This window comes from Oncorhynchus tshawytscha, linkage group LG06 (genome assembly GCF_018296145.1).
Source record: "Oncorhynchus tshawytscha isolate Ot180627B linkage group LG06, Otsh_v2.0, whole genome shotgun sequence".
Taxonomy (NCBI): domain Eukaryota; kingdom Metazoa; phylum Chordata; class Actinopteri; order Salmoniformes; family Salmonidae; genus Oncorhynchus; species Oncorhynchus tshawytscha.
The window spans coordinates 46,126,719-46,143,690 of NC_056434.1; the positions used below are offsets into that span (position 1 = coordinate 46,126,719).

General features: G+C 46.1%; 1 protein-coding gene across 9 annotated transcripts in view; it reads left to right on the forward strand.

Annotated features, from left to right (window-relative positions):
- LOC112252617 (neuron navigator 2-like) overlaps positions 1–16,972 on the forward strand; it is a 107,872-nt gene that overhangs the window by 11,988 nt on the left and 78,912 nt on the right. For 7 of the 9 annotated variants that reach the window (XM_042323307.1, XM_042323313.1, XM_042323308.1 and 4 more), the window contains exons 3-9: positions 108–160; positions 1,858–1,930; positions 2,069–2,297; positions 2,662–2,733; positions 3,316–3,446; positions 8,644–9,670; positions 9,971–10,089. In XM_042323307.1, coding sequence (XP_042179241.1) covers positions 108–160; positions 1,858–1,930; positions 2,069–2,297; positions 2,662–2,733; positions 3,316–3,446; positions 8,644–9,670; positions 9,971–10,089 — 1,704 coding nt within the window. Of the gene's footprint in view, positions 1–107; positions 161–1,857; positions 1,931–2,068; positions 2,298–2,661; positions 2,734–3,315; positions 3,447–8,643; positions 9,671–9,970; positions 10,090–16,884 lie in introns of those variants that run through there. The other 2 variants (XM_042323311.1, XM_042323315.1) reach the window with 2 other exon arrangements.

Consider the following 16,972-nt stretch of genomic DNA (forward strand, 5'->3'; position numbering starts at 1 on the left):
GACTCGTCGTAGTGGAGGGGAAGTCCCAAGGAGGATGTGTTACGTCATCGTTAAATGTCCTCTTTTTTTTCATGCCCTCTCGCTCTCTTTTCATCATTCTTTTCTAGCGAATGAGAAGATAGAAGACATCAATGGGTACCCAAAGAGCCAGACTCAGATGGTGAGTGTTGTGTTTATTCTGTAACATAAGGGAACCAGCCCTCCAGCCCCTAAAACAGTGATAACAGGGAGGCGTAAGCCTAGCACTACTTCATACGGATAATGAGTTATCGCATGTGTGGTAATTGTGCGAACACAACCGGATGATCCGTCCCAAATCTGAAATCCTGACACTGAGTGAGGACACTTGGTGGCATGTGCTTCTTTCTTCACTGTTTCCTGTAAGAGAATGGCCTTTCTAGTGATGCCCTACTAGCACGGTAGGGAGGCTGTGGGGTGGCATTAAATAGACCGGTGTCCCACTGACACCCAAACAACCTCCCTTGCCTATTTTGGGATTGAACCAGTCTTGTCTGTGCCCACATACTTATCCATGGATCCATGGGTTAAACATCCGTTCACTTCGTTATTTTTGTGATCGCGCTCGACATACTCTAGAAGCCTCTATTTTGGTCGTATGATAAGCCAAGATCATTAGTTTAAAGGCCCAGTGCAGTCAAAAACCTGATATTCATGTGTTTTATATATATTTCTACACTTTGAAGTTAAAATAATACTGTGAAATTGTGAACGTTTTGACAATGCCCTTTCAGTGTAAGAGTTGTTTGAAAAGACAACCTGAAATTTCCGCCTGTTTCGGTGGGACGGAGTTTTAGCCTGCCGGGAGGCATCACAAGGCGGTAAATTAGTTAGTAGACCATTAAGAAAGAGACCAAACATCTCTTCCAATAAAAGCTCGTTTTCAGTTTTCCCGCCCTTACTCAGACCAGGCAGTCCTAGCAAAATCTTGCTTGAGTAATTGCTCTTTGCTTATTAAAAGCTACTTTTGTTGACGTTTTGACCCTTTGAATTAAAAACTATGATAGTAAAGGTACTTCATTGTTAACCAGAAATGACTTGATGTTCAGATCAAAACTGCTGTGTTGGACCTTTAATATTATTAGATATCTCCCTTGCTTTCAATTTTGCAGCTCATTCTCTTTCTCTGACCTTATTTCACTCCTACAAGCTGTCTGTCACTTGGACCACCTCCCTCAGTCTAATATATCTCACTCTAGCTGACTCACCCTGGCTCACCCACCAGCACCAGCTCCCCTACACATTAAATGACAGATCCCATTGTTGTACAACATTTTTTCTCTTGTGGCGGGCCAGAAATTGGGAAAATATTATTAAAATAAGGAGTAGCTCTATGAATGGAAGTCTTTCAGTAATCTGCGCTCCCTCAAAGTGAACTTCCTGGAGTTTAGTGTAATGGGTGGGAACACGTTTAGATTTCCTCAGAAACACGTTGCTTTTAGTTGTTGGGAAACGTCCCTGCCCTTACCAATGGGTGATTGTGAATTGCATGAAAAGATCTGTGATAAGGTCTGAATTAAGAGAGGTTAATCATTTCATTGTGGCCTGTATGCTAGTTTAGTTCTACTCCTTTACTACTATGTTTGAACTGTCTGAAGGATGATTTCTGCTTGTGGATCAGACAGAATTGTTTCACCTTGCATCACTAGTGGTTTGTTATAATCCACAGAGGACAATATGGTTCTCGATTTGACTCAGGTTTTCCTACATCGCAGACAAACATCAAGCCTAATATTACCTTGTCATTGTATGGGGGGAAATATTTGTTAATGGATGACTCTGCTTTATCTGCACTGACAAAGTACCATGCCCTCCTCTCTCCTCTCCCCTCTCCCCCAGATTGAGAACATCAATACCTGCCTAGGATTCCTGGCAGCTAAAGGGGTGAACATCCAGGGACTCAGTGCAGAAGGTACGTCATCTACCGGACACTCTCCCTCATATCAACTTCTCATCTAGAGCCTCTAACGAGTAACTCCACGTGAGAGCCGACTGTGAAGCGAAATGATACCAAAGGTGACCAACCTCTCTGTCTCTCCTCCTATTGCAGAGATCCTTCATGGGAACCTGAAGACCATCCTGGGCCTGTTCTTCAGCTTGTCCCGCTACAAGCAGCAGCAGCAGAAGGTCTTGAAGCAGCAGGCCTCTCATCACCCAGAGCACAGCAACCAGCCTGGACATACTCCCCATGGGTCACCAGCCCCCGCTCAGACCCACACCCATCATACCCACAGCTCCACCGCACCAGCACACAAAGCATCATCAGATATGCTGTCTAGGTAACAGTACCTTGTAACAACCCAACCTCCAGCTTCCACGCATGGCAAGAGATCAATGGTTTGGAGAAGATTCAGATATAGTATGCGAGGTTATTTGTGAGTGACCCCCCAGTCATTCCCCATAAAATGTGACGTTGATTCCTCATGTTTCCTCATGACACTGGTTCCTCAGGTTTGTTTATGTCATCCATTCGAATTGCGCATGGTTTCGTCTTCTGCGGCTTCCATGCGTAGCAGGCCACCTTCAGGCCACCTTCAATCGCTTCGCTTTCCGTTAACTTGTCCAAATCTCTGTGATCCTCTTGGTCTCACCCAATCAGCTTTCATAGTTCTTACCTGTCTCTCTCTTTTCTCCTCCATGCAGTCTGTCATCCAAGGCTTCTTCCACTCAGAGTAAAGGGCTAAAGCTCTCTGTGGCTCAGAGAAAATCCTCTAGGTCAGCTGTCCTCTATCTCACTTCCATAGACACTGCATGCCGCAATCCACTCACACTGGAGAGGCACCACGTATTGTGTTTGAAAAGCTGCCACCATCCCCATTCTCCCACCTAACTTCAGGTTGTCTTGTAGTATGTTAGACTACTTTTGATGTATTTAACACTTGCTTCCTGGTGGGTTTGCTGTGTGCATGGTTTCAGTAGACTGGAAGTGCTTTTCAACTTGTCCTTAAAGAAAAAAGTATTCTGTTTTACTGTGTGTGAGTGTGTGCAGTAGCTTTTGATGAGTTCGGGAAATGCCCAGCATGAGGTTATGCAATAGCACCACCTAGTGGAATAACTGTGCAACCACATGCATCTTTCTTGAACTCTTGTCCATAGATCGTCTGTTCAAGTACTCACAAGATGCTGAATGCACTCCTTAAAAGGGAGTTATTTAGACTGATTTGAGTAATATTATTTAATCCTCTTTAGGAGATGATCATTTATGGCTTTCGAAAAATCATGCCCCGTTAAGGCGAGTTTTTATACTGTTGGGTGTTTTATTGAACCTGTAACTTTTGTCCCCCCTGTGGCCCACAGACTGCCAGCTCCCACCATGCGGGTCTCAGCTCCAGGCAGCGAGGGGAAGCCCCGCGTGGCCTCCAACGGCAACCGTCGCAGCCAGAGCTTCAACCACTACGACAAGCCCAAGCCCTCCAGCAGCGACAGAGGTGAGTTACAGTACAGGAGGATGTCGGGTCACTTTGCTTTTAGAGGGAAACCACTTTCGGGGACACCCGTTTTATAAATCAATGGGTGGTCGTCCAGGGCGACAACAACAGAGAAATATCTAAACACATCTGGATTGGTAGCAATCTTGTCTATCGTACAGTCTATTAGTTGTGTGCTGTTAGCTGGTTGTATGTAGCTAGAGTCGTGCTGCGAGTTAAAGACCTCTTCCTTAGAAGAATGTTGTGGGAAACAGCTGTCTGCTGGGAGAGAACCATTTATCCACTACCGTGTGACTGAACTGTCAACAGTCGCACCATTAGAGGTACATTAACAGACTGGACCACAGGGAGGTGAGAAGGCATGGTTTCCCCAAGCCGGAACACACACACACACACATATACACACACACACACACATAAATAGCTAACCGCATAGACAGTGATCCTAAACACACACACACACACATAGATAGATGACCTATGTAAACGTGGTTTCTGCCTTTACATTTCCTCTGCTCTTAAGAGGAGCAGGTAATGATTTAACAACACGGGTGCCACTCAAGCTGACCTTGTGGCATACAGGCTCCCCTGTGGATCGTTCGAGGTAAAATGTTACACGAAATGAAAGATATGATTTATTTCGGTGTCTTTTTACATTAGGTCTTAGGTTTAGGTTTTATTTGTAATGCTTCACAGATAACCTTTAAGCCGTTGCCATTTCTGTTTGTGAAGTAAAGAGCTATTTCGGCACCTATCATTTCAGCTGGCTTGCCACCTCTTATCCTCTATTTGAGTATTGCAAAGTGCTACATTTGACATAACAAATGTGTCACTTCCTCTCCTTTCTGAAGCCTATATTTACTGTTTAGTCCTGCCTCTGTGTTGGATTATAGTGTGGTGGACGTCACATCACACCATGGTTTTACAATCGTAGTGGTGTAAATAAATCTGTATGAAAAGATGGCCTTGTTTGACGTAGAATTATACATCCCATAATGTATACTCACTGTACGACTAAGTCCTAGATTGACAGATTGAGTCCTCGGTGGTATGAAGCCAGTCAGGCGGTACTCCCCAAGTACTGTGATGTATGTTAGTGAGAGCAGAGCCGAGCAGAGCGGCGTGACAGTGGGAGTTAGCGCTCTGGCTGGGCCGGGGCCTGGATAACCCAGTCTACGGTCTACTGAAGCCAGCCTGTGGTAAGCTGCTGCTGCTGCTGTGTTGATGAGACATTCACTGTGCATTGATTGAGCCCTAATTAGTTTACTTGTGGTAAGGAGAGGGAGGGATAGAGGGAACGATAGAGAGGGAGGGATAGCGACAGAGAGGGAGGGATATAGGGAACGACAGGGAGGGTGGGATAGCGACAGGGAGGGTGGGATAGTGACAGAGAGGGTGGGATAGCGACAGAGAGGGAGGGATATAGGGAACGACAGGGAGGGTGGGATAGCGACAGGGAGGGAGGGATATAGGGAACGACAGGGAGGGTGGGATAGCGACAGGGAGGGTGGGATAGCGACAGAGAGGGTGGGATAGCGACAGAGAGGGAGGGATATAGGGAACGACAGGGAGGGTGGGATAGCGACAGGGAGGGTGGGATAGCGACAGAGAGGGAGGGATATAGGGAACGACAGGGAGGGTGGGATAGCGACAGGGAGGGTGGGATAGCGACAGAGAGGGTGGGATAGCGACAGAGAGGGAGGGATAGCGACAGGGAGGGTGGGATAGCGACAGGGAGGGTGGGATAGCGACAGGGAGGGTGGGATAGCGACAGGGGGAGGGTGGGATGGGAGCGACAGGGAGGGCGGGATGGTGGGAGCGACAGGAGGGTGGGATAGCGACAGGGAGGGTGGGATAGCGACAGAGAGGGAGGGATAGCGACAGGGAGGGTGGGATAGCGACAGGGAGGGTGGGATAGCGACAGGGAGGGTGGGATAGCGACAGGGAGGGTGGGATAGCGAGTGAACGAGAGATGAACAGATAGGAAAGGGTAGAGAGGGGAAAAGATAGGCGGTGAGGGAGAGAGCCTCATAGCTTGTTAAGTGTAGATCTCTGGTGGAAAGGACATAGTGAGAGTTACGGGAATCAGAAATGGTTAGTGTTCACTTCCTGGGAGAGGATAGAAGCATGATTGGAACTAGACAATGACCACGGTCATTCCTGACCTGTCAATCAAGGATCATCTGAGAGGGTGAGTAGGGGGGGGTAAATAGATTTGTTTTTGTTGCCAAATTTAGACTGGGGGGTTATAGGATTATGCTAATGAAAACAGTAGACGCTAGAGCTTGGCTGTAGATTGTTTATGTGTCTGTCTGTCCTTATGCTTTACAAAATGTTTATTGTAGTGGAGTCAATAGGAGATTTGATGAAGTAAAGTCACTATCGTTCCTCTCTGCTAGAACAGGATGATTATCCCAGATGGTGTTCTATTTGTGTTTATTCATGTGAAGGAACGTTCACTGTCTACATCATTTAGCAGACGCTCTTGCACAGAGCGACTTACAGGGGTGAGTGCCAACATTTTCATACAAGCGCCTCATGGGAACCAAACCCACAACCCTGGCGTTGCAAGCACCATCATCTGCCAACTGAGCTACCAGTGTCTATAAAGAACCAGAGCATATTTTGTCGAACTCACTTAAACATGCGCAACGTAGATGCATTTCTTTAGGCGGTGAATGGGAGACATGACGACTACAATGAATTCGCCACATTCACAAAGGAAAAATCTTGTTCACCTCAATTCTGTCCCACTATATGATGTGAAAGGTCCAGTTGTGTTTCTAGTTACACCCGGTGGAACAGAACACTTGTATGTACCCGCGAGTGACTGAGGTGAAAGGAAGTACTCATGATGGTTAAAGGGTTCCCAATGCAAAACAGTTTCACACTGCGTTTGACCGTCAGACCCTGGAGCAGCTGCCGGGCTGGGAATGCTGTGAGTACACCATCACAGGGAAGTATACCGTACGGAGCGTCTGAAGCTACTGAGTATATCGTGTAACTAACGGGGAGTTGGGTGCTTTTGGCCAAGTGTCTCTGGTGATTTGACCTGTAAACCAGAGCACTAGTGGTGGACACATAGAGGCCAGGACACCTGCTTGGGTATCCATTTGTTGGGGAAGATATTGGGGTGTTGAGTTGTACGTTTTGTTGGAGACTGGTGCGCAAACACTGCTGATAAATGTTGCACTTGAAACACGCTACTTCCTAGCCAGGGTTATGAGCTTAACAAGTGAGCCTGATAACAAATCAAGTCGTTGATGCCTCTGAGGTCTAAAAACAACATACGCCGAGAGTTAAAAAAACATTAAGGACACCTTCCTACTATTGAGTTGCATTCCTCTTTTTGCCCTCATTAACAGACTCAATTTGGTCGGGACATGGACTCTAACAAGGTGTCGCGAGCGTTCATGTTGACTCCAATGCTTCCCACAGTTGTCAGCTACTGTCATACCCCTTTCAAAGGCACTTAAATCTTTTGTCATTCACCCTCTAAGTGGCACACATGCACAATCCATGTCTCAATTGTCTCAAGACTTAAAAATCCTTCTTTATCCTGTCTCCTCCTTTTTATCTACACGGATTGAAGTGGATTTAACATCAATAAGGGACATCCATAAGGGATCACCATTTTCACCTGGATCCACCTGGTCAGTCTATGTCATGGAAAGAGCAGCTGTTCTTAATGTTTTGTACACTCAGTGTATAAGCTAAGTGAATTATGCATGTGTGCGATTTACTGCATGTATGTGTTACAAAGCTCAACATTGTTAGAGCGTTATTTGTGAGGTGTGTGTGTGTGTGTGTGTGTGTGTGTGTGTGTGTGTGTGTGTGTGTGTGTGTGTGTGTGTGTGTGTGTGTGTGTGTGTGTGTGTGTGTGTGTGTGTGTGTGTGTGTGTGTGTGTGTGTGTGTGTGACAGTTGTATATGGTCACTGGTGTTCAGTGTTGAGTTGGCAAGAACAGACAGGCTTTCATGATTGACTCTCTCTCCCAGGTATTCTGCATAGCTTTGCACTCTAAACTGTACACAACCCTCCGCTGATGTTTTGGTTTGAAATGTAAACGTCTGCTAGCTGGGGCAGTACATTTTTGTTTACCTCCCCTCAGGCATGGTAAAAGACAGGTATGTGGCTGGGTTTACTCTGAAGGTGTGCTTACTGAGAGTGGATTAACGTCTGAAGCGAGTTTCCCTGCTTGTTGTTGCCCATGTAGACTGCTGGACTTAGAGGTAGGTCAGATATGCTTAAAGCATGTTAATAACAATAGAATTCCCAGCTAATTCATCATTAAATATCTGCATGTTAAAGATCGCTGGGGTACTCTAAATCATACTGAGAAATACGTATTTTTTTTATCAGAACTGTTTGCAATTAATACTTCGAATTTTGGAGTGTATTTCATGACTCTTATACCAAATTGTAGATAAGAGTATGTGTTTACTCAGCATGTAATTCACAGAGTAATAATTTTGTATTGCATTAGATAAGTATTGTGTGAAGCCCAGTGTAGCCATGGAGACCAGTGTGAGTGAGTGAGTGAGTGAGTGAGTGAGTGAGTGAGTGAGTGAGTGAGTGAGTGAGTGAGTGAGTGAGTGAGTGAGTGAGTGAGTGAGTGACAGACAGACATCCCAGGGGAGAACGACTGCTGCCTCTCATTGAAGTCACAGAGGTTCAAGGCCAACCTTGGTACTGCAGGCAGGCAGAAAACAGGATCCCCCATTACAGTGAATGGAAAAATTACAATCTTCGTGGTCAATGTTTAGAAGACAATCATGGTACCAAATAATTGCTTCTAATACATCAGATCTATGTCCTTGAACCATATTTTTTTTTATTGCACACAGAAGAAGATAATTGTTGTTTCTAATGGCAGCTTGCAGTACTCCAGTCAGCCTTCAACTGGAGTTACTCAATGAGAGGGGGCAGTGCTGAGCTAGCCTGCAATGTCACTTCCTGGAGAAGCTCAAACAGCGCATGTTATGTCTCCATGAGATGCCATCTTAACCGACTTCATTTGGCTTCAATGCGCTACTGAGTCTTCACATTGGAATGAATGGTGTCACGTGATCGATGGCTTTGCCAGGGATGGTTCATCCCTTATCCCAACTATAACTATTCAATGAGAGATCTCGATCTACAGCAGGCACTCTGTCCTCCCTCATCTCTCCCTGCCTCTGTTTGTGTATCTCCACAGAGAGAAGCTCCATGGCCTCCCCCATCATGACTGAACATGGTCTGTCTCCAGGGCCCATAAATGGTTGCTCTTCTTCCTCCATCCCCCAGCCCGATGCAGGCAACAGCAGCAAGCCCTGGAGGAGTAAGTCCCTGAACGTCAAGCACAGCGCCACCTCCTCCATGCTGTCCGTCAAGCAGGACCCTCCCACCAGGCAGCCCGTGGCCCCACCCCTAGAGGTCCCCCCTAAAGTCATTGCCCAGAAGTCCATGCTGGAGAAACTCAAGCTTTTCAACACCAAAGGAACCTCCAAGGCAGCTGGAGTCCTGACTGACAGTCCGACGGGGAAGGAGACGGAAACGATGGAGGTGCGCCCCACCGGCGTGGATCCCCTGGAAGAGGCGAATGGGAACTCCCGGCCCCCCAGCTCCATGGCGACCAGCCCCAAACTGGCCCTGAAGGGCATTGCCCAGCGCACTTTCAGCCGGGCCCTCACCCCCAGGAAGAGCTCTCTGAAGACTGGGGAGGAGAAAGACAAGGCCAGGCTCAAGGAGAGAGACAAGGCCCAGGAGGAAGGCTCCAAGTTGGGGTCAGTCACAGAGCAGGAGGTACGCAGGGACAACACCAGGCAGGAGGTAGAAGGTTCAGACGCAGCGGAGCCCAAGAGGAATGCCAAGATCACTAGCTTCATCCCAAAAGGAGGCAAGGCTGGCAGTGGCACAAAGGAGAGCTCAGGCTCAGCAGCACACAGTGGAATACCAAAGCCAGGTTCCAAGGCAGGGAAGACCTCTTCTGGTCGAGATGGAGAGAGGCCCCGCACTTTGAGGGCCGGTGGGGGTGGTGGTCTCTCGGTGCACAAGGGCCAGCTGGACAGCAGAAGCTCCTGCTCCAGCCTGGCCGCCTCTGAAGGGAGGTCTCACTATCACCACACCAACGGAGTGCCCCCAGTCGCTACCACAGCCAGCAACACCATCAGTGTTCAGCTACCTCATCCTCAGCAGCAATACAACCACCCCAACACTGCTACTGTTGCACCATTCATGTACAGGTACTACGCCCGCTTTGATGTACAGAATTTGAGCTTTCATAGTTTGATAGTAGGAATATACCACAATGTCAAACATTTTATACATACCACATATCAAACCTTTTTACCGATTGTCGAGGATCTGTAAAAGCTTAAAGATGATATTAAATGACTAATTGGAGAGGACTGAACTACATATACTCACTGGCAACTGTTTACTTCTGATGGAGCGCAGAGGTAGAGAGAGGCACAGAGAGGTAGACTGAGAGAGGGCTCTGTGACATCTCTCGCTGTCTTTGTTGTTGCTGTCATGTCCTATAGGTCTCAGCCAGATGTGACCGGATTAGACACGATGATGGAGGCAGCAGGGTCACTGGAGTGTCACAGGGAGACTGCAGCCTACAGCAAATCAGCACACAACTCCCTGTCAGACCTCACAGGTAAGAGTGGCTCACTACGATGTATGAGTACATGTGTCGCTGTACATCACACAATGTCCGTTCACTGGTTAAATCTCACAGCTTTCCGAGCATACTAGACATCATTTTGTTTTTGCTGAGTAGTTATTCAAGAGATTCTCCCTACACTTGCACATGCAGATTGGAACGGGGCATTTACATACTGTTCTTCGTGACTTCAATTTCCGTATCGGTTTTTCTTTGGTCTTTTTTTCACGGTTCCGGTAAAAGACTGTAGTTAAGAAGATGAGAGTATTGTGAACGGCAAAAATCGAAATTCAAATCAAAATCAAATTTGATGCGCTGAATACGACTGTGAAATGCTTACTTTATGAGCCCTTAAACCTCTTAAGGATTCGCCCCTTTTTTCAATTTTCACCTAAAATGACATGCCCAAATCGAACTGCCTGTATGCATATTCTTGGTACCATTTGAAAGGAAACATTTTGAAGTTTGTGGAAATGTGAAAGGAATGTAGGAGAATAACACAAAATAGATCTGGTAAAAAATAATACAAAGAAAAAAACAACTGTTCTTTTGTATTTTTTTGTACCATCATCTTTGAAATGCAAAAGAAAAGGCCGTAATGTATTATTCCAGCCCAGCTGCAATTTAGATTTTGGCCACTAGATGGCAGCAGTGTATGTGCAAAGTTTTAGACTGAAAATGTTGTACCAAGACTGCCCAAATGTGCCTAATTTGTTTATTAATAACCTTTTATGTTCAAAACTGAACTCTCCTCAAACAATAGCATGGTATTATTTCACTGTTTCACCCTATGTCCTGGGAAATGTTCTTGTTACTTACAACCTCATGCTTAATCACATTAGCCTACGTTAGCTCAACCGTCCCTTGGAAGAGACACAGATCCCGAAGAAGTTTTTAACCAACCATGCAATTTTAAGAAAATAAAAAAAGTAACAATAAAATAACAATAACGAGGCTATGTTGCATACAAGGGGTACCAGTTCTGAGTCAATGTGCGTGGGTACAGGTTAGTCGAGGTAATTGAGGTAATAGGTACATGTAGGTAGGGGGTAAAGTGTGTGTGGGGGGGGGGTCAATGCAAATAGTCTGGGTAGCCATTTGATTAATTGTTCAGCAGTCTTATGGCTTGGGGGTAGAAGCTGTTAAGGAGCCTTTTAGACCTAGACTTTGCACTTCTGTACTGCTTGCTGTGCGGTAGCAGAGAGAACAGTCGAGGACTTGGGTGGCTCGAGTCTTTGACAGTTTTTTGGGCCTTCCTCTGACACCGTCTAGTATAGAGGCCCTGGATGGCAGGAAGCTTGGCCCCAGTGATAAACTGAGCCGTTCGCACTACCCTCTGTAGTGCCTTATGGTCGGAGGTTGAGCAGTTGCCATACCAGGCGGTGATGCAACCAGTCAGGATGCTCTCGATGGTGCAGCTGTATAACTTTTTGAGTATCTGGGAATCCATGCCAAATCTTTTCAGTCTCCTGAAAGGGAATAGGCAGTGTCGTGCCATTTTCGCGACTGTCTTGGTGTGTTTGGACCATGATAGTTTTGGTGATGTGGACACCAATGTACTTGAAACTCTCGATCTGCTCCACTACAGCACCGTCGATGAGAATGGGTGCGTATTCAGCCCTTCTTTTCCTGTAGTCCACGATCAGCTCCTTTGTCTTGATCACGTTGAGGGAGAGGATGTTGTCCTGGCACCACATGGCCAGGTCTCTGACCTCCTCCCTATAGGCTGTCTCGTTGTTGTCGGTGATCAGGCCTACCACTGTTGCGTCATCGGCAAACTTAATAATGGTGTTGGAGTCGTGCTTGGCCACGCAGTCGTGGGTTAACAAGGAATACAAGAGGGGACTAAGCGCGGACCTCTGAGGGGCCCTCGTGTTGCGGATCAGCGTGGCAGATGTGTTGTTACCTACCCTTACCACCTGGGAGCGGCCCGTCAGGAAGTCCAGGATCTAGTTGTAGAGGGAGAAGTTTAGTCCCAGGGTCCTTAGCTTAGTGATGAGCTTTGAGGGCACTATGGTGTTGAACGCTGAGCTGTAGTCAATGAATAGCATTCTCACATAAGTGTTCCTTTTGTCCAGGTGGGAAAGGGCAGTGTGGAGGGCAATTGTGATTGCATCATCCGTGAATCTTTTGGAGCGGTATGCGTATTGTTGTGGGTCTAGGGTTTCCGAGATGATGGTGTTGATGTGAGCCATGACCAGCTTTTCAAAGCACTTCATGGCTAAAGACATAGTAGTAGTCATTTAGGCAGGTTACCTTCGCTTCCTTGGGCACAGGGACTATGGTGGTCTGCTTGAACCATGTAGGTATTACAGACTCGGTCAGGTAGAGGTTGAAAATGTCAGTGAAGACCAGTGGCGGTCAGTGCCGTTTAAGATGAGGGAGGACCATTTTTTTTCATGAGCATGGCCTTGTTTCTATTACAGCATGTTGGATATCTGTCATTCATATTCCATTCACCCAGCTCAATGTAGCATAGATAGGTTTAGGCTAATACATGATACTTGCATTTTCCTTATACCCATCATGCTACAACCTAGCCTGTGAATGAAAGTTTACAACGTAGGTGCACACAGGTCGAGAGAAAATGTTGAGATGACAAACAGTGACACATGGACAGACAGTGACACATTAAATCTGCCTTGCACACTCTTGCCTGCATCTAGCTTATCTAGGGTGTAATCAATTAGTCCAGCAGTTACAAACAAGAGTTTCTATTGGACAAATTCAGGTATTTTTATCCCCGTTTCATTTGTTTCCGTTTAAGAAACGTTTTTCAACAGGATCGGCGGAATGAATTCACCCCTGATCATGCATAAACACAGTTCACTTTCATAGCAGCCACATTGTATTCCTTCTCGCCTCTATGCACTCTCCTCCTTTCACCTTTTCCCTTCATTTGTGGACTTCAATGAACAACACATCAGCTGTATGTGACCAGGCGAAAAAACCTTTCCAAGCCAAACCATGTCATAACCGCTACACACAGCCTACATCGTTGTTCCCATATTAGCTAAAGTAACATAGCTAATAGAACAAATGCGTTAGTAAACCCGCTACAATCATGCAGTAACGTTACAGTGTACAGTCAGTGAGCAGTTACACCGGTGGGCCCTGGTGGCAATAAAAAAGCCAAAAGCTTACCTTGACTTGGAAGAGTTCTAATGTTGTGTTGGATAGTCATAGCCAACTAGCTAGCATTGCATCCCTTTGTTTGAGCCGGGTGTAACTAAACTAGCCAGCTGCATATGTTGTCATAATTAATGTGGGGGTCCATGAAAGGGGGTGAGAACCAAGAGCAACCTAGGTTTTGTATTGAAGTCAATGTACCAAGAGGATGATGTAAGCTAGCCTCAACAGAGTGCTGCTGAGGCTACTGTAGTAGTCTCAACAGCACTCTGTTGCAAAACAGTGTGTTTTAATCAGTTATTTGGTGACAAGTGAATATATTTAGTATAGTATATCTAGAAAGGATAACTTTTCAATGTTTTACCATTTTTATGAAATTCACTGAGGAGGATGGTCCTTCCCTTCCTCCTCTGGGGAGCCTCCACTGGTGAAGACACTTTTTACTTGGTCCAAGCATGCTCTGAGTACACATCCTGGTAATCCATCTCGCTCTGCATCCTTGTGAGTGTTGACCTGTTTAAAGGTCATACTCACATTGGCTACGGAGAGCGTGATCACACAGTTGTCCGGAACAGCTGATGCTCTCATGCATCCTTCAGTGTTGCTTGCCGAGCATAAAAGGCATTTAGCCTGTCTGGTAGGCTCACGTCACTGGGCAGCTCGCGGCTGGGTTTCCCTTTGTAGTCCGTAATATTTTTCAAGCCCTGCCACATCCGACAAGCGTCAGAGCCGGTGTAGTAGGATTCAATCTTAGTCCTGTATTGATGCTTTGCCTGTTTGATGGTTTGTCTGAGGGCATAGCAGGATTTCTTATAAGAGTCCGGATTAGTGTCCCGCTCCTTGAAAGTGGCAGCTCTAGCGTTTAGCTCGGTGCAGATGTTGCCTGTAATCCATGGCTTCTGGTTGGGATATGTACAGTGGGGAGAACAAGTATTTTATACACTGCCAATTTTGCAGGTTTTCCTACTTACAAAACATGTAGAGGTCTGTAATTTTTATCATAGGTACACTTCAACTGTGAGAGACGGAATCTAAAACGAAAATCATATTGTATGATTTTTAAGTAATTAATTTGCATTTTATTGCATGATATAAGTATTTGATCACCTACCAACCAGTAAGAATTCCGGCTCTCACAGACCTGTTAATTTTTCTTTAAGAAGCCCTCCTGTTCTCCACTCATTACCTGTATTAACTGCATCTGTTTGAACTCGTTAACTGTATAAAAGACACATGTCCACACACTCAATCAAACAGACTCCAACCTCTCCACAATGGCCAAGACCAGAGAGCTGTGTAAGGACATCAGGGATAAAATTGTAGACCTGCACAAAGCTGGGATCGGCTACATGACAATAGGCAAGCAGCTTGGTGAGAAGGCAACAACTGTTGGCGCAATTATTAGAATATGAGTTCACCTACACGGCAGGACCTGGTCAATGACCTGAAGAGAGCTGGGACCACAGTCTCAAAGAAGACCATTAGTAACACACTAGGCCGTCATGGATTAAGATCCTGCAGCGCACGCAAGGTCCCCCTGCTCAAGCCAGCGCATGTCCCGTCTGAAGTTTGCCAATGACCATCTGGATGAACCAGAGGAGCAATGGGAGAAGGTCATGTGGTCTGATGAGACAAAAATAGAGCTTTTTGGTCTAAACTCCACTCGCCGTGTTTGGAGGAAGAAGAAGGATGAGTAAAACCCCAAGGCCACCATCCCAACCGTGAAGCATGGAGGTGGAAACATAATTCTTTGGGGATGCTTTTCTGCAAAGTAGACAGGACGACTGCACCGTATTGAGGGGAGGATGGATGGGGCCATGTATCGCGAGATCTTGGCCAACAACCTCCTTCCCTCAGTAAGAGCATTGAAGATGGGTCGTGGCTGGGTCTTCCAGCATGACACCGACCCGAAGCACACAGCCAGGGACACTAAGGAGTGGCTACATAAGAAGCATCTCAAGGTCCTGGAGTGGCCTAGCTAGTCTCCAGACCTGAACCCAATAGAAAATCTTTGGAGGGAGGTGAAAGTCCGTATTGCCCAATGACAGCCCCAAAAACCTGAAGGATCTGGAGAAGGTCTGTATGGAGGAGTGGGCCAAAATCCCTGCTGCAGTGTGTGCAAACCTGGTCAAGAACTACAGGAAACGTATGATCTCTGTAATTGCAAACAAAGGTTTCTGTACCAAATATTAAGTTGGGCTTTTCTGATGTATCAAATACTTATGTCATGCAATAAAATGCTAATTAATTACTTAAAAATCACACAATGTGATTTTCTGGATTTTTGTTTTAGATTCCTTCTCTCACAGTTGAAGTGTACCTATGATAAAAAATTACAGACCTCTACATGCTTTGTAAGTAGGAAAACCTGCAAAATCAGCAGTGTATCAAATACTTGTTCTCCCCCACTGTATGTACGGTCACTGTGGGGACGACATCATCGATGCACTTATTGATGAAGCCGGTGACTGAGGTGGTGTACTCCTCAATGCCATCGGAGGAATCCCAGAACATATTTGAGTCTGTGCTAGCAAAACAGCCCTGTAGCTTAGCATCCGCGTCATCTGACCACTTCAGTATAGAGCGAGTCACTAGTACTTCCTGCTTTAGTTTTTTCTTGTAACCAGGAATCAGGATAGAATTATGGTCAGATTTTCCAAATGGAGGGCGAGGGAGAGCTTTGCATGTGTCTCTGTTTGTGGACTAAAGGTGGTCTTGAGTGTTTTGTGATGTCCTGTTAGAAATCAGGTAAAACAGATTTAAGTTTTCCTGCATTAAAGGATTTTCTTGTTTGCTTATGGCCTTCTACAGCTCATTGAGTGCAGTCTTTGTGCCAGCATTGGTTTCTGGTGATAAATAGCTAACTCTCATTAGCATCAAAGGATCCTGTCCATGGAAACCATTTTTTTCAGCCTCGTATTGTTCCCAGGCACAAATGAGGGTCTCTCTTCCCAGCTATACATGTCAGTACTCTATAGCGAGGACTGAATCAAAATGCCACCATGGAGGGCAAAAGCCTCAGTTCCCTGTGGATTCTTTTTAGCCTCTTCGTAATGGATCAGAGATATTGCCTCAAAGTTCACAATGATTTGGCAGGCCCACACAAAGTCTGTCTGAATTCAATTAACATCACTGTGGGAAAAAAAAACGTTATTGGAAACTCTTAGTTTCTCAGCCAGGAAGTAAGTGGGTTTATGTTGGTTGGTACTGTTAATTTGGAGAACTGCTCTGCTGCCACACAGGAAACAGAAAAATATTGAGATGGAAAAATAAAGAAAAGTGAAACACTGGATTCGTATTGAGCTTTGTATGAATTGCAAGACTTGTCGAGAGAGTGTGGAGAGAGAGGCTTGTTTTGACCCTGGAGTTGACTGGTGAAGTGATGGAGTTTTGTCCTGAGGCAGCCCCAGCCTGGAATCTGTGTCTCTGTGTCTAACATGGCAGCCAGGGGGGAGAGAAAAGGCCAGGGGCTGACTGAATGGAACAGGAAAAGCTCATCTGCATGTTAAAGGCTGTGGATGTCATGGAGTTGCCAAGGCTCCTCACCACAGTGTGTGTGTGTGTGTGTGTGTGTGTGTGTGTGTGTGTGTGTGTGTGTGTGTGTGTGTGTGTGTGTGTGTGTGTGCGTGCGTGCGTTGTGGATGGCTGGAGAGGCCTTTCTCCAGACAAACCAGTCGCCACAGGAGGAGTGGGCAACGCTGGAGCAGTTGTGTCAGCGACATCATTCTCTCTCTGTCAATTCGAGGCC